Source organism: Zootoca vivipara, chromosome 14 (assembly GCF_965207765.1).
Source record: "Zootoca vivipara chromosome 14, rZooViv2.hap1.1, whole genome shotgun sequence".
In the NCBI taxonomy this organism is placed as follows: domain Eukaryota; kingdom Metazoa; phylum Chordata; class Lepidosauria; order Squamata; family Lacertidae; genus Zootoca; species Zootoca vivipara.
The window spans coordinates 20407055-20430867 of record NC_142597.1 but is presented as its reverse complement, the minus strand read 5'-3'; the positions used below and the strand labels follow the sequence as shown (position 1 = coordinate 20430867).

The following is a 23813-nucleotide window of genomic DNA, read 5'->3' as shown; positions in this document are numbered from 1 at the left end:
GGAAGCACCCTGTACAGCTTCTCTGTTCCTTTGTGTTTCACCTTCCTAATTGAATTGAAAAGAGCATCGTGGGAAGATACATTGGTGGGAGGGAGATAACACTGCATTTCAGTATTGTTGTTCGACTTTGACCACCATTCTTGTTTCAGAATCGAGGTACCTTCCTGCTCATTCTGGATGCTGAGAATTTTACTGAACTGGGCCGGGCAGAAGTTCCTGTCCAGTTCCCCTATGGTTTTCATGGCATCTTTGTTCCAGGTCAATAGAGATTAGCCAGTGGCCACATAGCAGAATGGGAAGGAGAAAGCGTCTGCTCTACAATGCTCTGCGCTTAAAACCTTTGACAACATACTTAATCTTAACCTGTCTAGGGGTGCCAATTCAGGCTGTCACTATTTGAGGGAGGGAATGAAGTCCATCTGTGAATTTAGGTTTGCAGAATTAAGGCAGATTAAACACAGGAATCTGTCTTAGACCAAGTCAAACCATTGCTATGTAGCTCAGCACTGACCCAACAGTGGCTCTCCAGGGCTTCAGCTCTACCAAGAGATGCTGGTGATAGAACCTGGAACCTTCTGCAGGCAAAGCAGGTGTCCCACCATTGATCTACAACCCTTTCCTTGGTACAGAAAAAAACCCACATACAAACTGACCTTTTAAAGTTTGGAAAGTTACAGGGAAATGCATTGGGAAATTGTGGGATTAACAAATTATTAACAGGAGGACCCCACCAGAAAATCAGGATGAATGCTCATTGCTGTGTAACCTTGCCACAGATTTGAAAGAATACTCTGCAAAGACCACACCATAGACTAACCTCTTAAGCTTTGCGCAAGCAAATCAGCTCAATAAACAGGCCTTCTAGAGGAGTTATCGGGACTATTCTGATCCACAGAGATGTTCAAAAGGAAATAGGTTAATGAGTGTGAGAGCTGTTGCCAATGAAAGAAAAATATTGACCATAAATCGATTTTTTTAAAGGAGGCACTCAAAGCGATATCAACTTCAAATCTAACCTTTTGGACAATTCTAATTGTTTAGCCTTTATTTTTATATTATCTATATTGAGATTTACTTATCTAAATGCAATTAAAACGCTTTGGACATATTCTGTATATTTTCAAATCTTTTCAATAACAACAAAAATGTTTTCATGTGCTTTGTACTCTTTTGGAGAAGTTGGCTGCCAAAAATGAAGGGGTGGAGAGAGAGACAGACAGAGAAAGGGATGCCCTGATTCTGTTAGGGATTCATGTTTTGTTTTTTGGTAACACATTGTTGCACCTGCAGGAGCTGACAGGTGGAAACGAGGTCTTCTTCTTCCCAGGGGCAGCATACTAAGAACCAGAAGACCGCCTCCATGCCTGGAGATGTTGCTTTCATTAATTAGGTCAACCTTCACCACATTGGTACCCTAAAAATGTTTTGGGGCCCCACCCCACCCAGAATGGAGCTGTAGTCCAAAACATCTGGGAAGAGCACCAGGAACCTAGAAAACTGCCTAATAGTGAGTCACACCATTTGTCTGTCTATTTATTGATTTATTTAATAAAATTTATATACCGCTTGATGTAGATGAACCTCAAAGCGGTCAACAAAAAGATAAAACAATAAAATTGTCACTAAAGACTTGCAGCCATAATTTAAAACATAAAAAAGGTAAAGGACCCCTGACAGAAGTTTAAAACTGCAAAAAACTAGACTAAAATTAAAATCAAGAAGGCTCAAAAACAGAATCTGCAGTGTGTGTGTGTGCGCGGTGTGTATGTGTCTCTGCAGTGTGTGTGTATAGGGGGGTGTCATTCTGAACTTTTTCTATGGCTTATTACTGAAGAGCATGGCACAAGTAAAAAGGTTGGCATAAGGAGATCCCCATTCTGAACTTTCTTGACCCTGGTACCAATCTTACCTCAAACGTGTCCTGGAAGACTCCTGAGCTCCTAATACCTTGAATAAAGAGCAGTACATGTAATCTAGTGACTGGTAAAATCTAATATCTCCTGTTAAAGAATGCTTGCTACCAGGCAAAATGCCATGATAACAAGGAAGCAAAGAAGGATAAACAGTTTAGTAATTGGATTACTGGTATATTTTTTTCAACTTTTAATTAAGCAGAATAAACAAAATGGGAAACAGCCAGGAAATTTTGGGAAGAAACAACAGAACAATCAAACTATTGGGGTTATAGAAATTGCTCGTCTCAAAGCCCCGCTTCCCGTTTTCATTAGATTGTATTGGCTAAAATTAATACAAAAACCTTATATTCTCAATGGTTTGTTAGCGCTCCAAGGTCCAATAACGAACCTAGTCACACTCTTAAGGAACCAACATAAGGACAGGTATACCCTTACCTCTCCATTCCTTGACTTGCTATTAGCGTGGGGTTCAGTGGCAAAATTGTCACTTTCCACTCACTTTCTGTAGGCTTTTGAGAATAGTTAGGGATTCTTTCACTCTTGAAATCAAGGTGTATATGTACTGTAGGATTTGCTGGCTGCTTAAATTGAAATTTTGCTGTCTGAAGCAGCATTTATATAGTCTGTCACTTTCATTCCATATCATAAACCAAGCTTTCTTTACTACTTTTGTATACGAACCTCTTGTGGGCATTGGGTTAGAGGAAAATGCACTCATAATGGATGCACATCATAACTCTAGCAAAAGGTTCTAAACCACTTGGTAGTGTGAGCATGAATACATGTAAGTGCTGGACACGCCTGTGAAGGATGTGAAGGATCAGTGGATTTTCCCTAAGCCCACAAATGGAGCACACGGCAGGAAGGGTGCAATCGTGACCAGCAGTTACATATTTTCAGGACTGCTACAAAGCTTCCTTTGGTCATCTGTGGGGGGCATTTTGCAGGCATTCACAACAGTCGATGGAGCTGGCATTTCTCCCCTATAGACAACGCTGCTCTCATCTGTACTGTAGAGTTTTATTTTATGAAGGGCTGTTGCAGGCAAGTGCTTTTGGAGGTTCTCCCAGATGAATACAGCAAGATTCTCGGTTGTGCTGGAGATTTGACAGAGACAGAATCAGGGCGTTAGGCTTGTCTGCATCTTTCTTGCATGCGACTTAAGAGGAACACAAGAGAAAGTGGCGAGTGGTTTGCTGAGGCTTTAATAAAAGAAAGATGTGAGAGCTGGACAAAATTTGAACACAGTGGAACTATTCCTGTGATTTGCTTTAACTCTTTTTAATAGCGGATTTTAAATTCTTATAACCCTCCCAAGGACCTGCTGGTAAAGGGCAGCGAAGGTGCATATAGGGGAGCACGACTGTTTTGATCGCACTGGTTGCAGAGCCTTGGGGGGGGGGCACTGCAACTGTGTTGTAGAATGGAAGGCGAAGGCTGGGGGAGGGCACCGAATTTCGGTGTTGGCCTGGGTGCTGCTGAAATTTGAGACCCCGAGGTCCACCACTGACAGTGGGTAAGGTATTTCACTATCATTATCGTGAGCATCACCCTGGTTCCTTACCTTGCAATGTTGGTAAAGTAGGAGACATCTCGGTCAAGATCCTTTTTGTCAAGGGGCTTTGTGATGGCTTCCTGGGGAGGGGCAGAAAAGGATACTAAGCAGGACAAGGCAAAGGATGAGAAGTAAGTAGCAAAGAGCTGTTCACTATTATAAATTCATTTAGTTTCCCCAGGGCTCTACTGAAGAATTCTACACCAAGACAACCAAAAGTATAATTTAATTCTTCAATTTGAACGTACTATATGAATATGCCTACAGGGATATTCATATAAGCCTATATGAATATGAGTACTTGCTTTGGGCAGTGTGCGAGGAATTCTGCTTTTATTTTTGCTACAGGGCAAAAAGCTATGTATAATCGAATTCTTATCATCAGTGGAAGAAAATGTTACCCTCAATCTCCTCCTCTCCCTCTGCTTTAACTTTGGAGAGTTCATCAAATATATTCAAGCCTAATAGGGCCATAAAGGATGGGAACCAGCATTTATTTATTTTTAAAAAGTGGGTCTTAGAATGCTGAATTTTGTGTTCAGCACCAAATTCTGAATTTGTGTGGTATGACCATAAAATATATGCAAGGCCCTGTATCACAGAAGAGTTTTGTTTGTTTTTTCCTGAACCTATTCCTTGGTACTTTGAAAAGCAAGCAAACCAACAGCAATGTTCTGATTCATCTATTTTACTTTGTGGCATAGCAGAATTGTTGAAATAATTGTTATTTCCCTTATGCACATATGAGTTAACTCGGGGGTGAGGAACCTTTGGCTCTCCAGGTGTGGCTGAACTGTGACTCCTATCAGCCCTGGGGCTGATGGGAATTGTAGTGTACAGCCATGTCTGGTAGGCCAAACATTTCCCTGAGTTAACATGAAATTCACTGCAACAAGATACGATGATGGTCCCTAGATTGGGATGCTTTTAAAGCTACTCGTTATGACGGCTATCTGTTACCTTCAGGTTCAGAGGCAGCATGCTTGGGAACATGAGCTAGAAAAGGCTGTTATCCTCATGTCTTACTTACAGGCTTCCCATTGGGACATTTGATTGAGCCACTCTGGGAAACAAGAATTTCTAAAACAGATGGAACCTTTCATCTGATTGAATAGATTTCTTCCTACATTCTTAGTACATGCTCATTTCTGCAATGTCCTTCCCTCTCTTCTCCCCCCAAGGCAAAATAAAAATAGATGGCTCACTAGGCTGGCTGAAATTGCAAAAGGTTTTAGTTTGCATTTCAAACAGACATGCCAGCTGCCAGTTTCCAAGTCCTTGAACAGACTTTGTGATCGGCCGCTTGTGCTCTCAGAATGAAAGCTGGGTTACGCGAGGTCTTTTTCTAATCAACAACAGTCACCAACCTTATGAGAGTTGGAAAGCTGGGAAGTGCTGAGCAGATTTGGGCTGGAGAACCATTGCCCTCCCCTTTGTGTTTACATTTTCAGCCAAGAATCTCCCAGGCACAATCCAGCATCTTTACCTTCATGAATGCTTTCAAATCCTCCAGATTTACCACCATCCCAGAAGTGCGATCAATCTAGAAGGAAGACCAGTGGGCATCTCAGCAATCTATGGACAGGTGATTTTTGTAGGAATACAATTTGCACTTTGAATTCCTGATGGCCGCTGGAGAATTTCTACAGCCATCTTGGAAAGAAAAGTCTGGGAGCTGGCCAGCACACTAAAGTCATCAAATATACCCAGGCATGACCCAGAGGTTAATGGTGACCCACTCCCCGCTGGAGGGTGTGGGCATGAAGTCTATTGCAATTAGTCTCAGAGCCTTCTGCACGGCACTCCCAACTACCCAGAACTTTGTGTCTAGTTTATCATGGCTGCCTCATGACATGGGTGTGCAACGTGCAACATTTTTTAAATGCATGGTCCATAATTTCTATGATCGGATGATGTGGGCTTTGCAGGTGGAAGCTTATGCCACAATAAAGCTGCTTGCCTTTAAGGTGTCACCAAGCTGCAGCAATGGGCTAATGTGGCGACACCACTCAGAGCTAGAGACTTGGCTCCTACGGATACAGGACAGCAATTATAATAGCTAATAGTGGGGGAGAAGGTGTGATGGGGAAAAAAGCTCCATTGGGCACAATCAACCGCACAAGCTCCAAAATGAATTGGGAGCTGCCTATTCAGTCTGGATCACGCAGGAAAACTTCTTGGTGGTTAATAAAAATAATAAATTCAGATATACTGTACATGGTTTCTATGCACACACAAAAAGCCTCTAGCTCAGTAGACGTTAGCATTTTCAGACCAGGAATCCATCATTAGCCCAAATGTGCATTTGGAAGCCCACTTTTTTTTTTACACCATAAACAGTCGTACCTCGGTTTAAGTATGCTTCGGTTTGAGTACTTTCAGTTTAAGTACTCCGCGGACCCGCCTAGAATGGATTAATCCACTTTCCATTACTTTCAATGGGAAAGTTTGTTTCACGTTAAGCACGCTTCAGGTTAAGTACAGACTTCCGGAACCAATTGTGTACTTAAACCGAGGTACCACTGTATTTGTATGGTGGTAGGTGTTGCTGCTGCAATCCACATTAGGTGTGGCTGCAACCCACCAACTAAAGACAGATGCTCTAGGCAACTTAGCAGCACACAATATCACAAATACAACCCTTTAAAAGACAAATAAAATAAAACCGCTTATCACAAACCAACTAGCCAACAGCAGAACCCTAATGCCTTTCCCCGACAATGTTCCGTCAATTTAATGTTAGGGTTATGCACATCCATGGGCTCCTGAATCACAAGGCTTTAATACCATTAGTAATTATATTTCATGGCAATATTTATTTCTAGAGTTGTCTTTTTAAATGTGCATTACATTGTCTTCATGCAAACGTAAATATGAATATTGTCTCTGTGTGCATAAGCATATGTGCTTTCCTTCAAACCACATAATGAAGACTTTCTGGAAGATGGTAAATTAAGATCTCATCACATGTACTGTAGAATAATACCAGCCTGTTGGTCAAATGTAATTTTGGCATTCTCCATTTTTCATGACAATTCAGTGATGAGCAGGTTGTAGTGGAATGACATGGAAGAACAAATGAGCCAAAACATTTGTTCTTGAGTCTGCCAGTCACACCTAGCTACTCATGGTTTCTTCCCTACGCCACCCATGGTTTTACTTACTTCTCCATGGACAGTTACCACAACTAGAAGAGAAGAAGAAAAAAATTAACTCTCCAAGACCAGCAATGTCTGCAGATCCTCCTTTATCGCTTGCTCTGGAATGGTTGACAGTGTTGCAATCTCAAGGCAAACCTGTCAAAATGTGAACTTGCAAAAAGCTGGACAAAGTAAATTAAGTTGTTGCAGCAGCTAACACATACATCCCTTGAATGGTGAATGGATGCAATGGTGGTTGAAACAGTAGACATCCGTTTTGCTTCCAGGCTATTAATTAACTTTGAAAATTCTCCACCTTACCAAGTTCCTCCTGGTTACCTTGATCCTGACTTATTCCAACCCAGCTTTGCAAACACATCTTAATGCACTAGCATCTGGTGCTGTTTCTATTTTAGTCTACTTGGCCCAATTGTTCACCCCTGATTCACCTTCCAAGAGTGATTCCAAAGCACTCAACCTCTTGCTCCACCACCTATCAGCTGTGTTTAGGCTCCCGCCATTCAATTTGGAGGTCCTCTACTCTTACTCAAATCCTAGGCTCTGTGATTCTATCCCTGGCCATTTATTGGCACGAGGAGCCATGCAACAGACAAATATATCCAGCCTCTGCTGTTCCACTATGTATCTGCGCAACAGATGGAGAGAACTGCAGGACTACCAGGAGGCTCAAATTGTCAAGAGAAAATTCAGGTGGAAACCCCCAAATAAATTTTCAACAGCTGCTCTACCCTCCACCCCCTGGTGGTGTTAAAAATAAGCAAGATCACCCACAAAGTTATTCAGGCCACCTCACCTTTATAATTGTGTCCATGCATCTGACTGCACGGCCCAAACAGCTTCATATTCTCTGCGTCGCTCAGCATCTTGCTAGAAAGAAAAATAATGTGTCATTGCTGAGCAAGCAGCAAGCTTGGGAGCCAGCTGACACTGTGCGATCCAAGCTGCCAGTCCTTTCTTTATTTCTGGTTTATTTTCTGCATCAAATAAAAAACAGAATTCTGTTGTTCTGGATGGGTCTCACTCAAACAAGGGGTGTACAAAAGCAGCATTCCCTCGCTTGGCACTAGCACCCAACAGGACGGCTGTGCTTCTCTCTCATAAGAAGCCTTTAAGGAGCCTGGCATTCACCAGAATGACCTTTCAGTGGCACATAATTTGGAAGCGACTGGTTCTTCATTCCTCTGGAAACTCATATTTCTAGCTGAAAATTCCCTCCCCTCTGATCCTATTTCCCAAACCCTCCCATTTCTTCAGTGAATTCAAGATGCTGAGCATTAGTGCCCCAGTGTTAAGATAGTGATCCCAGCCACTAACAAGACTCACACCTCTCTTTGCTTTCAAACATTCCCAGCCAGCTCTCCCTCTCCCCCAGGCTTTTTAATACACCATCAACTTGCTCTGCATATTCTTGCTTTCCCAAGTGAGCACTGGACAGGCACAGGTGGCTTATGGGTGCCTTTCCTAACATCCAACCAAGGCTTCACCGATGGACTCAGACTCATTACTGTACACACATACTGGGCAGTTACTGCACAGGAGGGACTGCATTCATCTCCATGCTCCAGCAATTGTGTGAGCATTGGGTGAAACTTTGTGCATGAATTATTATGTTCTAAAGATTTAATTTTCACAAGTTGGAGGAAAGGCTAGTACAAGGTACGGTTAAGAAAAGGAAATGTTTCTGAGCAACGCCAAAAACCAGCAGTTTACTGTCTCTCACCCCCCCCCTGCCTTGTTACCCATGCCTCATTCATTCCTCCCCTCTTCCAGTTTGCTTCTCTTACCCTGTTGCTTCACTCCCATACTTTTTCAGTCTAGATGGTAAATTCCTTAGGGCAGAGAGCCTCCCCTCTCTTTTTGGTTTATGCTACCCTGCAAAGTGCACTTCCCTTAATGGTGCAGCACAGCAACAAGAATAGCAAGATTTCCAACAAAGCACTTTACCTATGACTGTGCCACAGCAGCGAATGTGGGAAGAGTATTTCCATTTCCTAGATGCATTAGATATTAAAAGCATCTACCTGCAGTTTTCAAAAGTTCTGTGCACGGCTGGAAAAGTTTTTTAAATCCCCCAAACTCCTATTTTTTCAGCCACTGGGTTGGTACCCAGTGGTACTGGGTTGGTACTCCAGCCAACAGCTGTGCATCCCAGATGTATCCCCTGTCAAAAACCACCAAAGGTTGGAAGCAAGTTACCAGGCCAGCCTATGGGAAGCACTGAATGTAGATATCCTGGAGAAGGTCACTGTCCTTGGAGGAGAGGTTGTTAGGATCGTTCTCTGAGACCCCGAGTTCTGCATTGCTGGAGCTGAGCTGATCTTTCGTTGGAGGGCAAGGAGAGTGAGAGGTTCATCTAATGACAGCAGCAGAGGAGCCACATCCTAGATAAAGACCAGCCGCCCATCACATGATCAAGTCACAGAAGAACTTCATACACTACATCTTGGAAGCCGAGATCATGGGATGGATAGAAGAACCAATCAATTGACCCAGAAGGAATATGGAGCACATGCTTGGCATGCTGAGGTTTCTGGGTTATTATGTGGCATCTATAGTTGAAAGGCTCTCAGGTGACGTAACAGCTGTTCCCAATGCTGTACTCAGCAGCCAGCCACATGCATGTGGGAAGCAGGACCCGGGTGGAACTGCACTCTCAGCTCCTGCAGTTTCCAGCAACTGTTTTTCAGACACATACAGCCTCTGAACTGTTCCGTTGAACTTACTGGAACTTACTTATGAGTAAACATGAACAGGATTGTAGCCATGTGTCACAATTTCTTCAGTGTTGGGAGCAGCAATAGTGGACAGACTTGACAGTCAAAAATGTTTGTTTCCTTTTTTTTTTTTAAATATTTTTATTAATTTTCCAATTAAAACCAATTATATCACATTCAATATTTCAAATTATACACATATATATATCAATCAAACCGAATGTTACGCCAAATCATCTAAAGAATTTTTTATTTGGGTTCCCATGCTTCAAGAAATTGGGAATTCCTCGCAACTGTCCACTGCCGTCTTTTTTCTAAAGTTCAAATCGTCCTCCAAGTTCATAATAATCCAGATCTTCACCTTACAGTCACATAGATGTTTTCCACTTTCATCCGATTGTTTCCCAGCCGCTGAGATAGATATCAAACAAAGTTTCACAGATGTTCTTTCTCCTGTGTGAGTTAATCAGTCCAGCCTCCCCATAAATCTTCTTAATGGAGCTCCTTGTTGCGTCGAAGCAGCCCGAAGCAGCGCCATCTCAAAAAGCTCAAATCACTTTCGCTTTCTCTCATAGCCATGAAGATTCACGATCATTATAGAATTTACAGCTTTTTCAGGCAGGAGACCCAAACATCAAACCATAAACTCTTGGTAAATTAATGGATCTCCTTGCCCTATAGCTGAACTTAGCTTCAGGTCGCTGCTCCAATTTAAAGTGCGTCACAACTCATAAATCCTCCGAGCGCGTCCAGAACCCCTTCCGCCCGACTAGGGGGAGGCTTTTCTCATCGGCAACTCCACATCTTTTAAAAAAAATATGCTCAGTAACAACAGTTATAAAGTTCAACTCACACAGTCTTTTGCTTCTCTTTCACTCCAAACAAGCCAGGACATCGCGTCCGGGAAGGTACGATGCAGCAATATGAAGGAAAAAAAAATAAAAACTCACTTCCCTTATCGCTCCGTCCCCATCAATCCTTCTTCCAGATGCAGTACAATCTTTGACTCCTCTCCTTTCAGCAGCATAAATTTCTCAGCAGTAAACAGCGCTTCTTCCCCTCCTTCTGAAGTATGTCCATAGATTTAAGCCTAATTATCTTCTTTAACCATGGAAATCCCCGCCATGCAGATTAGCGTCCGGGAGTCCTGGCCCTCGTAAGTGCTCAGCCCAAGCTCCCCCCACTCCAAAAACAGTCGGAGTGGGTCAGGGGGCATCGCGGGCCAGCGGCCCCTCTCCGTAACCCCCGGAGAGGGTAGGGGGTTGCCATTTACTCCCCTAGCAACCGCCAAATTCCTTACGAAGGTCAGAGAGATGGAAAACAGGTCCGCCATTCCTGCAGGCGGAAACCGGAACCAAATGTTTGTTTCCTTGACTATTGCCAAAAATTGTCCATTGCCAGCATCTGCTCCCTGTGCCTTTATTTATTGTCACAGTTGGACAAAATAGTGGCTGCAATCCAACACAAGACTGGATTCATGCCTATGTATGTTCAGCTACATATTGGCTTGTGGCAATTGCATTTGTCTGGAACGCAAAAAGACCACAACAGCAACAGGGCCTGTCGGAGACAAAGCCAAGAAAATGCTGCATTCATTCATACTACGATTGTTGTTGGTAGTAGTAGTATTTCAATGCCAATATCATTTCAAGCCAACTGACGTCTAATCAGAGTAAACCCATTGATTTAACAGGTCTAAGAATGACTAGCGTTGCATGCAACCCTAAACCTTTCTACCTAGTATTTCATCTGTAATTATAACGTGCATGTTTTCAGCATGTAAAGGGCACTGGGAGACTGGGCTTGCCCTGCCTTTTGCCAGCTCTGCAGCCCTTCACGCATATTCCAAAACCTTTCCGAATGAAACAGAGTCGTCGTCCCCCTCCATCTGCGTCATCCTCTTAACAGACTGACACAACAGCCCTCCTTTCCTTTTGCCCTTTTCAGCGGCAAACTCTCTCCAAAAGTGGGCAGAAGATTTTTTGGGGGGGGGATAAGGAAGAGGCTTCAATTGACGCTACTGAGCTTGCGCCTTCTGCCCGCCGCGCAGACTCAGTAACGCCCCCTCGGGAAACCCAGAAGTGCGGGGCCCCGGGGGCGAAAAGCGAAGAGCCCCGCCCACCTGCCCGGCGTTGCCATGGCGCCGCCTTTGCGCTTCGCCGGGCCTAGTCGCCTGGCCCGGGTCTCCCGCTGCGTCTCCTTCAGCGCATCCCACCGGCTGCACAGGTGCCGGGGAGCGGGGAGGGAGGGAGCTGAGAAGCGCCCCTCTTCGGCCGCTTGCTGGGAACGAGGGGGCAGCGGGCGAGCTGAGGGCGCGCGCATGCGCGGGGGGAGGGGGCTTGCGAATGTATGTATATATGCATGTATATGGGGAGGGGGCGTACGCTTTCTCCCTTTGCACCAAGACTCGGCTTTCTTTGCGGCAAGATCGTGGCTGAAATTCCCGATGTGATGTTAAAGTTAAGGGAGATGGTGGCTCTGAGCATGTGCAGAATGCTGCTCGAAGAAGTAGTAGGGAGGCACCCCCTATGCATATCCCCTCTATATGGAACCGTTCTGTGTGTGTGCATGTGAATTTTTTTGGCTCCAGGGCTCCACCGCAGAATGGTTCGTCATACCAAAATCCAGCTCTAAGCAGGCTTTGTGAAGTTAAGGGGGATAGAAAGGATGTAGGGCTTCCAAACTCCCTTTCCTGCAGAGCAAGGTAAATGTGCTGCTTTGATGGGTCAGGTTTCACTAGGGCTGAACCCCGGCACCTGTTTGCAATACCGAAGTGTGTTATGCATCTTCCCCTCGCCGCTGAGCAGCCATTGTCTTTCCCTCTTTCCAAAGCATGATGACGACACACATTTGTGTTTCACAGTAGCCATGTAAAATTGGGGAAGTGGAGATTTGGGTTTCTGCACATGCAGTGGATATAAACTAGGGCACTGCACCCAGCTGTGGGGCTTCATAGTTATTTTTTGGGGGGGGGCAAAGAGGGAATGATACACCTAGACTTCACCCTTCCCTTTTTTCCTCTGTCCCTAAACCTGGAGAGGGACTGTGACTCTTCAGCTTTTCCCATCCTTACACATCTACTAAGAAATACTCAGTGTACTACTCGGTGGGGCTTACTTCTGAGTAAATATCTTTAGCTTTGGGCTGTAATCCTTACATGTGAAAATGTGGCCCAGATTATTTCTGTAGCTATTCAAACAGCTCTTTCAGTCCTTAAAAAAAAATCTCTTTGACTAATTTATTTGCTTCTTAACTGTATTTGATTGTGGCTTGTCCTTGAATCAGTCTTGAATGATTTAAAAATAATGCAATTTACAACTTTGGAAAGGAACTACTGGTCACGAAAGTTCAGCCCTCTTGTGACACTTCTTAGTCAGAAAACAAAAAGGACAAAAATCTCTTGTTTATTATCTGGAGATGGGCGTGTTTAGAATTAAGACCCCATCCAGAAATGTGTGTAAAACTCACGTTAAAACTGTAGCAGAAACAAAAGTTGCCCCACCAGGTTAGTGAGAAAGCACTTGAGTGTGCATGCGCACACGTTTTCACATGCTTAAATTGGTGAAACTGGCTTAGTAACAAGCTTTTTAATGCACTTCTCCACAGTAACTTGCTGAGTGATGAAGAAAACAAGAAACTTTTTGGGAAATGCAATAACGCCAATGGACATGGGCACAACTACAAAGGTGAAGACCAGCTAATCTGAGCACTCGTGTACAGCCATACCAGTGTGTAGTTTTAAAACTCATGGCATTAGGATGAGATTTGATCCTGGGTTTACTAACTTAAGCTCTACTAAGCTACGACTTGTTGGTACTTTATGCCTGATAAACTTGGTGTATTCCACTGGGTATATGATGCAGAAGATATTCCTGTGTGGGTGATAAATCCTTTGCAGGAACTTCTTATGGTTGAAAAACTCAGAGAGAGTTCACAGCTCAGTAGCTGAGCAACTGCTTTGCACACAGAAGTTTCCAAATTCAATCCCACGCATCTCCCAAATGGAAACTGTGGAGAGCCACTTCCAGTCAATACAGACTATAACGATCTAGATCTGGGATGTCCCACCGGTCGACCGCGATTGACAGGTCGATTCTCGGGTGCTAGCAGTCAATTGTGGCAGATCATGGGCTCATTTTCCTCCGCATGGGAAAAAGAACATCTGGCCCTGCCCCCTTGCTCTGTCCTTCATTCGTGCACACGATTGCCAAAACGGAAGACGGAGTTATCGCTGTGCGGTTTATTGTTTGCTGAGCGATCATTTGGGGAGTCCCCCTAAAAAAGTTCAACAACTTTGGTCCCCCCCCTCCCGCCAAATGGATAGATCACTGCCATTTTTTATACTGGGAATAGATCTCAGTCTCTTGGGAGTTGGACGTCTCTGATCTAGGTGAACCAATGGTCTCACTCAGCACAAAGCAACTTCCTACATCCTTGTGTTTTAAATTTGAGGAGGGGATGCTCAGCTATATAAACTGCTCCCTACCCAGCCCCCCTACCTTGATTCTGCTCACATTCTATAGCTCAGATGGGAGTGATTTGGAGGGCTGGGTGGGGGAGAGAAACCCACCCCCAGGGGACTCTTGAATCAGAGGACTACCCCATATGGGGCGGGTGTGCTCCCCCAGTAGCTTTTCATAAGCAGACCTTCAAATCACCCCAGCCACAAACTGATGTACGTCCTCCCTGTTGGTTTGCATGTGTGGGGTGGGGAGGAGTATTTGGAGGGCTGCTTCTGGGGAGCAGCAGTCCACCCACCACAGGACATCCTTTTGCCATAATGGACACCCTCCCCCCTCCTGGATGGGGTGGGCTTTTCCCCTCAACATCAGTTTTTTACCAGGAGCAGCCCTCATCATGTCTGGAGGCGGTTGGAGGATGGATGGCGGCTAACGGATTGAGGTTGAATCCTGACAAGACAGAAGTACTGTTTTCGGGGGACAGGGGGTGGGCTGGTATAGAGGACTCCCTGATCCTGAATGGGGTAACTGTGCCCCTGAAGGACCAGATGCGCAGCCTGGGAGTCATTTTGGACTCACAGCTGCCCATGGAGCGCAGGTTAATTCTTTGTCCAGGGCAGCTGTCTACCAGCTCCATCTGGTACGCAGGCTGAGACCCTACCTGCCCACAGACTGTCTTGCCAGAGTGGTGCATGCTCTAGTTATCTCCCCCTTGGAGTACTGCAATGCGCTCTACGTGGAGCTACCATTGAAGGTGACTCGGAAACTGCAATTAATCCAGAATGCGGCAGCTAGACTGGTGACTGGGAGTGACCATATAACACCGGTCCTGAAAGATCTTCATTGGCGCCCAGTACGTTTCCGAGCACAATTCAAAGTGTTGGTGCTGACCTTTAAAGCCCTAAACGGCCTCGGTCCTGTATACCTGAAGGAGCATCTCTACCCCCATCGTCCAGCCTGGACACTGAGGTCCAGCGCTGAGGGCCTTCTGGCAGTTCCCTCGCTGTGAGAAGTGAGATTACAGGGAACCAGGCAGAGGGCCTTCTCGGTAGTGGTGCCCGCCCTGTGGAACGCCCTCCCAGCAGATATCAAGGCAATAAGCAACTATTTTACTTTTAAAAAGACAACTGTTTAGGGAAATTTATTATGTTTATTGCTGTATTGTATTTAATATTTGGTTGGAAGCCCCCCAGAGTGGCTGGGAAACCCAGCCAGATGGTTGGGGTGTAAATTATTATTATTATTATTATTATTATTATTATTATTATTATTATTATTATTATTCTGAGTGTTTGTGTGGGTTTTTTTGCTGTTGCAAGCATTTGTTTTGAATACTGAGAAAAGTTGTGGCAACTGGGTGCTTGCAAAGACACAGTTAAATGCAGAACTGATCGTTATGCTCCTGTATTGCTAGTTAAATGCAACAGAGGAGAAGTGTCTGAAATGGCTTTTCCATATAATAGTGCCTCTTTGTGGCAGAAAATCAGAGGAGTTACTTTGCAAGTGAAGATGAAGGGAGAAAGGGTTCTTTTTTTGAAAACTTCTGGCTGAAGTTGATGAGTATCTCTATGTACGTCATCATAATTGATTTGAAACTCACTGTGACTTGATATTTTTCTTCTCTTTCTGCTTCCCCACCCCAGTGGAAGTAACTGTACGTGGAGAGGTAAGTGTAAACTTTTCAAGGGTTTTGAAGTACATTTCAGATTGTTTGGCACCAATGTGCCATTTTTTTCAGATTCTAGACAACAACCACCATGGGTTTTATCCAGTCTTTATTTTGCAACATTTTGGTGAGTCACAGCCCATATTGTGGCTTTTGGATTTCAGCCTAGAAAGAGGAAGCTGTTCTCAGTGAGTGCTAGTTGTGAGGGATTTCCTTCATATTGTGGGAATGACTCATAAGAACATACACAGATCCCTGAAGGATCAGGCCAAAGCATTCTGTTCTCACAGTGGCACCAAAATGCCCATTATGGGGAGCCTGCAAGAAGGCCCTCAGCGCAACAGCATTCTCCCTACTTACAATCCTCACCAACTAGTGTTCAGAAACATATTCCTTCTGTCAGACTTAATCATAATTTTGAATTTCCAAGGCACAAAACTGTTTGTCTTGCACATCCAGGCTTTTCTTCCTTGCTTCCAAGGTGTGGTGCGTCACCCTCTGACCTCAGAACTCACCATGGGGACTCTGCATCATACCCAGGTGAAGTTTGAGGATTATCTCAGCACCCAGAAGGCTGCATTCATGCATACTTTACCTTGCAATGCCTGCAGTTGTTTTTTTCTTACTCAGATATGTGAAACTGGTGCTGTGATGGTTATTGTCATGGAGAGGAGAAGGCAAAGTGGTCCAGGTTATTGCCAAAGCTCATTAGCAGAACATAGAAACCTGTCTTCAGTTGAGTCAAACCATTTTCCCATCTAGCTCAGTATTGTCTGCACTGACTGACAGCAGGTCTGCAGGGTTTCAGACATAGAGTTTGTCCCAGCCCTACCTAGAGATGCCCAGAATTGAACCTGGGACCTTCTGCATGCAAAGCAGATGCTTTATCACTGAGCTACCGTCCTTCTCTTGCTTTGCACACAGAAATTCCCAGGTTCAACACCCCCACATCTCCAGCTGAAAGGTTTTAGGTAGCTAGTGGTGGGGAAGCCCCCTGCTTGGAACTGTGTCTACCAGAGTAGACTATGGGGCTCAGTGGGCCAATGGCCTGGATCGGTATAGAGAGTTCCTTGTTAGGGGTTTTGAATAGTTACAAGGGGCACAAAGCTCCAAACATTCCCCAGATCATACTGTCTTTTTCTTACGAGAGCTTGTTACCTTAAAAAAATGCCCAGGAAAAAATGATTTGATGGCCTAGATCCAACTGTACTGGGAATCAGATAAAACACCTTTTATCTGAGAGATGTCAAGTTTTACAGAGCTAAAGGGTAAAATACTGATGCTGCTGTCTTGAATAGATCTAGCCTTGACTTGTAGGAAGGAGAACTTAGTTCAAAGCAAAAGAAGAGTCATTCCTTTGAAACAATTTCCCTTCTCTTCTCTGCCCTGTACCCTTTCCTAGTTTTGATTCCAACAACAAGCTTTGTGATAACAAACTTGAACAGAGGAAACTTCTGTCCAGCACCAGAAATTCTAGAGAGGCTTCCCTGATCTATTGCTGCTGTTGAGGGTGCTGTGATGTTGCTCACACATTGTGACTACAAAGTCCTAGGTCTATAGCAAATCTCATAATGCAGAGCTCTCTGTTCACTCACGCATTGCACCAGACCAAAGTTCAGTGTACTTGGCAAGCTGTGAGCTTCAGAAATCTTACTTTTTGGCTCTCAGCAGAGTGGCAAGGCCTTCTGTTGTTGCTGATTTTTGAACAGGGGCTATGAGAGGAGCGGTTTAGCAGCATGAGATTTCGGATACCAAGTTGTGTGCCTTTCTTTGGACTAAGACTTTGAGGTAGTCACCGATAGGCAAATATCTCTGCTGTTTATGTTATGGAAAACATAGCTATTTGCTTCTCGTCAGGCTTAAGAACATAAGAAAAGTCAACCTGGTCCAACACTCTCTGTTCTCCTTTGGCATCTGGTTCAAGCTCTGTTTGTGCTTGTCTTGTAGATTGATCCTACTACTGGGATGGTGATCAACCTCACAGATCTGAAAGACTACATGGAGGTAATAATGCCATATTTTTTTCATAGGTGAAACGTCGTCTGCAGTACTCCCCCAGCCCAGTGTATGCTGCAGGGAATAGTGGGTTTCCGGGGGCAGGAGGCTGATGCAGGAGAGAAACATGACTGGGAGAGCAATGAACACAACCTGAAAGCTTTTGCATTTTCCTTCAGACAGGTAGAGGAAAAGAGGCAAGGGACACAGCAGTCCTCTTAAACTAAGGCCAGAGGGCGGGGGAGAGAGAGCAGACCAGTTGCTTGTCTTTCACGATCTGGACAAGGAGGGAATTCCTCCAGATCAATAAGTGATACACCCTATAATCCAAGCAGTGAACTATTCATCTCCCGCTTTGCTACAACCTAAGAAGAAACGGCCCGTTGAAACAGTTATGCATCATTGCAGACCTGTAATAAGAACCAACAGCATTCTTACTTACGTTTTATTTATTATTTATTTTTATTATTCCCTTTTTCCAGGGAGCTTCGGTGTCTTAGGTTTTATCCCCAGAACAACCCTCTGAGGCAGGCTAGACCAGGCACCCCCAAACTTCGCCCCTCCAGATGTTTTGGACTACAATTCCCATCATCCCTGACCACTGGTCCTGTTAGCTAGGGATCATGGGAGTTGTAGGCCAAAACATCTGGAGGGCCGCAGTTTGGGGATGCCTGGGCTAGACTGAGAGACGGATACTGGCCCAACATCATTCAGTGAGCTTCCTGGCTGAGTGGGGATTTCAACCCTGGGCCTTCCAGGTCTTAGTCTAACACTACTGTGCTGCACTAGACATGGACATAACTGTTTAACCTCCTTTCCTCTCTATCCTTAGGAAGCTATCATGGAGCCTCTCGATCACAAGAATCTGGATAAAGATGTTCCCTACTTTGCTGAAGTCGTAAGGTAGGGGAGCTTTCTGCATCTCATTATGAGCTGGGGCTGTTGAGTTCCTCTTACACAGCTAGTCGTGTTTTGCTTTTTTGTCATTGAATTGTGGGAATACTGTGGACATAATTGAATTTTGATTTCATTTGACAAAATCCTCCATGTTATTTTGGTTATCAGACATGTTCAATACTGTCTTGATCAGGGGTTGGGAATCTGTGACTCTCCAACATGGTCAGGGATGATGGCAGTTGTGGTTTAGCAGTACCTGGAGCAGTACCTAAATGGGTCAGGACTGCAATACCTCAAGGACCGTCTCTTTCCATTTGGACATACCTGGACCCTGAGATCATCTTTTGAGGCCCTTCTTTGTGTGCCCCCTCCTTGAGAGTTCTGGAGGGTGTCAACACAAGAATGGGCCTTCTCTGCAGTGGCTCCACATCTATGGAATGCTCTCCCCAGGGAAGTTCACCTGGCGCCTTCATTATACACCTTTAGGCACCAGGCAAAAATGTTCTTTTTTAACCAGTCCTTTGGTTGATCTGATTTACATCCTATGCCCTTTTAAAATGTGTTTTTTTTTGGGGGGGGGGCTATTGGGTTGTTGTTTTTATTACATATTTTGTGGTTTTATATCTTGATTTTATTCTGTGAACTGCCCTGAGACCCCCAGGTATAAGGCAGTATATAAATTCAATAATAATAAATAATATTGGAAGGCCCCAGATTTCCCATATCTAGGTAAGTGATAATCTGGTCAGTTGGGTTCGTAGCGGTTTGGAGAACCATACTCAAGAGAGTGTTTATCCATGGCCCTCATCAAACTGGAGGGAGGGTTCAATTCAGGTGCCACAAAGCTCTGTCCTAATCCTGAGACTCCATAATTTTATATTATCAGTTACTTAGATTGATACGGTAGGGGGTCGGTGGGATCCTTATCTTATTTGCAGATGACACGATACTGGAATGGGATTGCTAACACATCAGAGGACAACAACAGAATAATAAATTAAAAATGGCCTTGACCATTTGGTAATTGGGCCAAAACAACTGAAATGAAATTTAGCATAGGTATAGAGGGGGGTACTTGGCTTGGCAGAAGTATTTTATTTATTTAATTTTTAATTTAAATAAATTTTAATTTATTTAATCCCCACTCAGCCATGAATCTCACTAAGTGGCCTTGGGCCTTGGGCCAGTGCCAGTCACATGTGTGAAAAGGATCATGGGATTGTAATTGGTCTCAAGCTGGACATGTGTTAGCAGTGTGATGCTCCTGTTTAAAAGGCTCATGCAATTTCAGGCTGCATTAACAGAATCGTAGTTTCCAAGTCACAAGAAGTAACAGCTCCACTAATTAGGCATAATCCGGAATATTGTGTCTAGTTCTGGGTGGTGCACCTTAAGCAGGGTATGGACAAGCTGGAAATGGTTCAGAGGAGGGCAACATAGAGGATCAGCGATATGGAAATATGCCCTACAAGGAAAAATGGAAGGAGCTAAGAAGGTTTAGCTTGGATAAGAGAAGACTGGGGACCAGAGGGATGTCACAGCCCTCTTCAGATTCCTGAAGGGGTTGTCGCATAGAGGTGGGCAAAGAGCAAAGGACTAGATCTAATGGCCGTTGCACAGGAGAGGGCAGGTTTTGACCAATCATTAGGAGAAGCTTCACACTTCTTTGAAGTCTCTCAGCCCCACTTACCTCATAGAGTGTTTGTTGTGGGGGAGGAAGGGAAAGGAGAATGTTAGCTGTTTTGAGACTCCTTCGGGTAGTGATAAAGTGGGATATCAAACCAAAACTCCAACTCCTCCTCCTCCTCTTCGTCTTCTTCATAGGAAGAGGAGGTCAACAGGGGTAATTTAATGGTACACTTTATGTAGCTGGAAGTCTTTAAGCAGAGCCTGGACATCCATCTGTTTGGGGGGGGGGGCAGGGAAGGCTCACTCTGTGGATTCCTTTCACTGAGCAGGGATTCGATCAGAAGACTTCCAAGGCCCCCACCAGCTCAAGGATCTTGTGACCATTTTTTTTTAACACTATGTAGGCAGCTTAATGCCACTTGCCATTCTTTTGCGCATGTCCCATTGGGTGGGAAATCTGTGCATGCAATGCTTGTGGCTCTTTCCAACTCAGTACTCTTGTTAGACTTCAAACCTTCCTCAGTAGTATATACTAATGCAAGTGCCCAGATAATCTGTTTTGGATGAGTGCAAAAAACTTTCTAAGCTTATGCAACTCAAAAGTAAATCGGTGAAAATACTCCAAGAAGCACAGGTGTGGACATCAAGGGTACATCAACAAAGGATTCTTGTAGATAATTGTGCAGTGATCCACAGTAGCTTCTCCCTCTGGTGTAGGCATGTCCCGAGTGTCTGTGAAGATGACAGAAATCTAACTAGAAGGGCAGAATGGCTAACTCGCTGTTCTTTCTTGCAGCACTACAGAGAATGTTGCCGTGTACATTTGGGAAAACCTCCAGAAGCACCTTCCTAAGGGGACTCTTTATAAAGTCAAAGTGTATGAAACAGACAAGAACGTTGTTGTTTACAAGGGAGAGGGGACCATTCCGGAGAAATGAAGATGCCTTTGTCTTGATGCCTTTGATCTAGTGCTGGTGAAAGAACCCAATCAACCGGAAGATTAATGAGCTTTAACTGCTCAGTGTAGCCATGAGAATGTATCTTATTTGTTAAAGATATGCTATAACAGAAAGACAGCAAGGCTTTTGTGAAGGAAGTGAAACTTTTGTGCAGTTCTGTGCTGTTGGAATTTGTTGCTGTCTTGATGTGTCAAAGTGTCCTCTATTTTTCTAGATACAGTGGTACCTCGGGTTACAGACGCTTCAGGTTACAGACTCCGCTAACCCAGAAATAGTACCTCGGGTTAAGAACTTTGCTTCAGGATGAGAACAGAAATTGTGCGGTGGCGGCGCGGCAGCAGCGGGAGGCCCCATTAGCTAAAGTGGTACTTCAGGTTAAGAACAGTTTCAGGTTAAGAACGGACCTCCAGAACGAATTAAGTTCTTAATCCAAGGTATCACTGTAGCAAGAAAGATGTAGTTTCTCTGCCCTTTTGTATCTGTTTCCGTTTACATGGCACAAGAGAGGAGTCACACCAATTCAAAATCCTGAGTACTTGCTCCATCTGGCAGCAGCTTTTCATGGTCTAAGGCAGAGAAGGTGTTTCGCTGATCCCATTATTTCAGTGGTGGGGGGACCTCCAGCCCACAGGCCTCATTAGACCTGGAACAGATCCCATGTTTGGTCTGCAAGGCCATTTCCCCCAAATCAGAGGCACCCTTCCCCCATTTGATGGAATATGTGGCACCATGCGTTCGGCAGTTAAAGACTTGACTCCAAAGGAACAATTGGGGTACTTAATGTGAGCTCCCAATTGCTCCTTGACAAGTGGGGCTCGCTGACAGCTGAGTAGCACTGATAGAGATCCTCATTGGGATTGACTGCACCAGGCCGTTCCCCATTGGGAGCTCCCTAGTGCAGCTTGGGGCCTTATTGATAGCTGGAGATGCCATGGATTGAACTTGGGACCTACATAGAAAGCATGTCCTCTCTTGTTGAGTTGGCCGCGGTCTTTTCCCTTTAATCCTATCAGGGTCCCCAGTTCAGATCTCACTTCTGCCATGAATTTAGGCTATGTTCACACACCACTTATCGAATTGATGGAGACCGAGCACTTGGGTTTTCTACGTAGTCCACACACAATCTAGCTCTGTTGCATATTTTTTTTGCCCCTGAAAAACACCAATTTAGAAAACTGGTTTTATTCCAAAAATAAAAGGTCGTTGCAGATTGAGTGTGCATTACCCTGGAGTGTGTCTATTTGAAAACATGTAGGTGGTCCCAGATATGTGTGTGTTTGGAACGGGGTAGCTACACCCACCCAATGATATCGTGGATGGGTGCCAGGGAAGAGGCAGAGGCTGGACGCGGCGCCTCCTGGCATCAGCTTGCCACCCTCGCCCACCTCCGCCATGCCACGCTGAAGCAGCACCGCACCCGGAGCCTCCGTCTGCCGTGGCACGAAGTGGCCAGCTGAGCCAGGAGGCACCGTGTCCAGCTTCTGCCTCTTCCCTGTCGGAGGAGCTGCCCTCCAGCCGCTGCCCACCTCCAGCCCTGCTGGTGGCGCCATCCTCCCCCAAAAACCTCTGGGAAACGGGGGTGCCAGTGGGAGCTTTGCACCACAGCGCCGGATTTGCTTAAGACGGCCCTGCCACTGAACACCAGTCTTCCATCTGTTAAATGTGTGATGGTAGTGGGGGAACAATGATCTTGGCAGGGGGGTTGTGATAGGGAAAAGTCATCATTAGTTACTGGTTTTAATTTTAAAAAGGTAGCTGTGTTGGTCATTGAAAACAACAACAATCCAGAATTTAGCCATGCTTTAATTAAGACCAGTGATTAGTAATCGAGAGTATGTGGACTCTGTTTTATGGACTTAACAAGTGATTGTTGTAAATTCGTCTCCATTAGCAATTTAATTCTGTGTGTACCTCACGGTGGGGAGCAGACCCTGCAGTGCACTCTGCGCTGACGGAAATGCAACAAAGACCAATTTGTGCAATCAGACACCTGCTGGGGACTGTGTTTACTCGGATGTTATGTGTACCACCTAGAACCCGGAATAAGTTGATGCGGCGCAGCAGCGGCTGTGGTTCTGCTTGTCTGATTTTGGAGGTGTACTTTTGGACCAGGAGTGCCTATTCTGACATGCATCAGAAAACAGGGTGTGTTTTCTCAAGTGTATCTTCCAGGTTCTACACCTCCAGTGTTGACCCCGCAGTCAGTTTTCAGAAGTGTCAGCAGCGTTTGTTCAGACCTCTGAGGATGGATACTGAACTCCTTTTGGAGCTGCCACTCAAATATGGGTCAGTTTGCACACACACCTGTTTCTTCCTTCTTCTCTTTTTTCCAGTCATGTTGCTAATGGCACTGTGCATGGCAAGACACTGGCTGTGTGTATACCATACATTTAAAGCACCTCCCCAAGAATCCTGGGAAATGCAGTTTGTTACAGATTCTGGGAACTGCAGTGCTGTGAAGGATGAACAACAGTTCCAAAGATTCTCGGATATGCTTTTCATGTATTCACATGCAGAAATTCTGGGCTGGAAATGCCTTTTGGGCATTAAGCAAACTGAACTGTTTCCCTGATAGACTTATCTCCCTGCCCCCCATAACCCACTGTTCATAAGCTTCATAGCCCCATAAATGATTAGAGTTCTTTTTTCCTTTGGTTCGTTCAATAAAACTTCGGCTCAGCAGCTTGGGGTGAATGTTTTGTGCTAACAACCCCGGCATTGTGAAATTTCCCATTTAACCTTATGCAGGGTGATGCATCTTAATGGAGAATGATTAGCAGTTGGGTTATGAGCTGGCTTTATAAGGATAACACAATCGCTGTTGGGATATAAAGTTGTACGGGCTCCATCACTTGGTGATC

At 44.8% G+C, this 23813-nt stretch overlaps 3 protein-coding genes across 7 annotated transcripts in view; 2 read left to right on the top strand and 1 right to left on the bottom strand.

Moving 5' to 3' along the window:
* LOC118097073 (carotenoid-cleaving dioxygenase, mitochondrial) overlaps positions 1–1108 on the top strand; it is a 72520-nt gene extending 71412 nt beyond the window's left edge. For all 3 annotated transcript variants that reach the window (XM_035139664.3, XM_035139663.3, XM_088657792.1), the window contains one exon: positions 150–1108. In XM_035139664.3, coding sequence (XP_034995555.3) covers positions 150–266 — 117 coding nt within the window. In that variant the 3' untranslated portion in view covers positions 267–1108. The remainder of the gene's footprint in view (positions 1–149) is intronic.
* Positions 1109–2074: 966 nt separating this feature from the next.
* Positions 2075–11600, bottom strand: LOC148683523 (6-pyruvoyl tetrahydrobiopterin synthase-like). 2 transcript variants are annotated; one of them, XM_088657795.1, is made up of 7 exons: positions 11469–11600; positions 8829–9013; positions 7426–7499; positions 6636–6658; positions 4958–5014; positions 3481–3551; positions 2075–3013 (listed from the first exon to the last, which is right to left on the bottom strand). In XM_088657795.1, exons 2-7 carry the CDS (start codon positions 8930–8932, stop codon positions 2803–2805), a joined length of 540 nt encoding a protein of 179 aa, XP_088513921.1. In that variant the 5' UTR covers positions 8933–9013; positions 11469–11600; the 3' UTR covers positions 2075–2802. The 2 variants fall into 2 exon arrangements, with proteins under 2 accessions (XP_088513921.1, XP_088513922.1); XM_088657796.1 differs by lacking the exon at positions 11469–11600 and having other exon boundaries at positions 8577–9013.
* Positions 11439–22166, top strand: LOC118097078 (6-pyruvoyl tetrahydrobiopterin synthase). 2 transcript variants are annotated; one of them, XM_035139673.3, is made up of 6 exons: positions 11439–11572; positions 12953–13032; positions 15450–15472; positions 17420–17476; positions 18300–18370; positions 20790–22166. In XM_035139673.3, the coding sequence occupies exons 1-6, from the start codon at positions 11484–11486 to the stop codon at positions 20929–20931; spliced, it is 462 nt and encodes a 153-aa protein (XP_034995564.1). In that variant the 5' UTR covers positions 11439–11483; the 3' UTR covers positions 20932–22166. The 2 variants fall into 2 exon arrangements, with proteins under 2 accessions (XP_034995564.1, XP_034995563.2); XM_035139672.3 differs by having other exon boundaries at positions 11486–12050.
* Positions 22167–23813: the final 1647 nt, after the last annotated feature.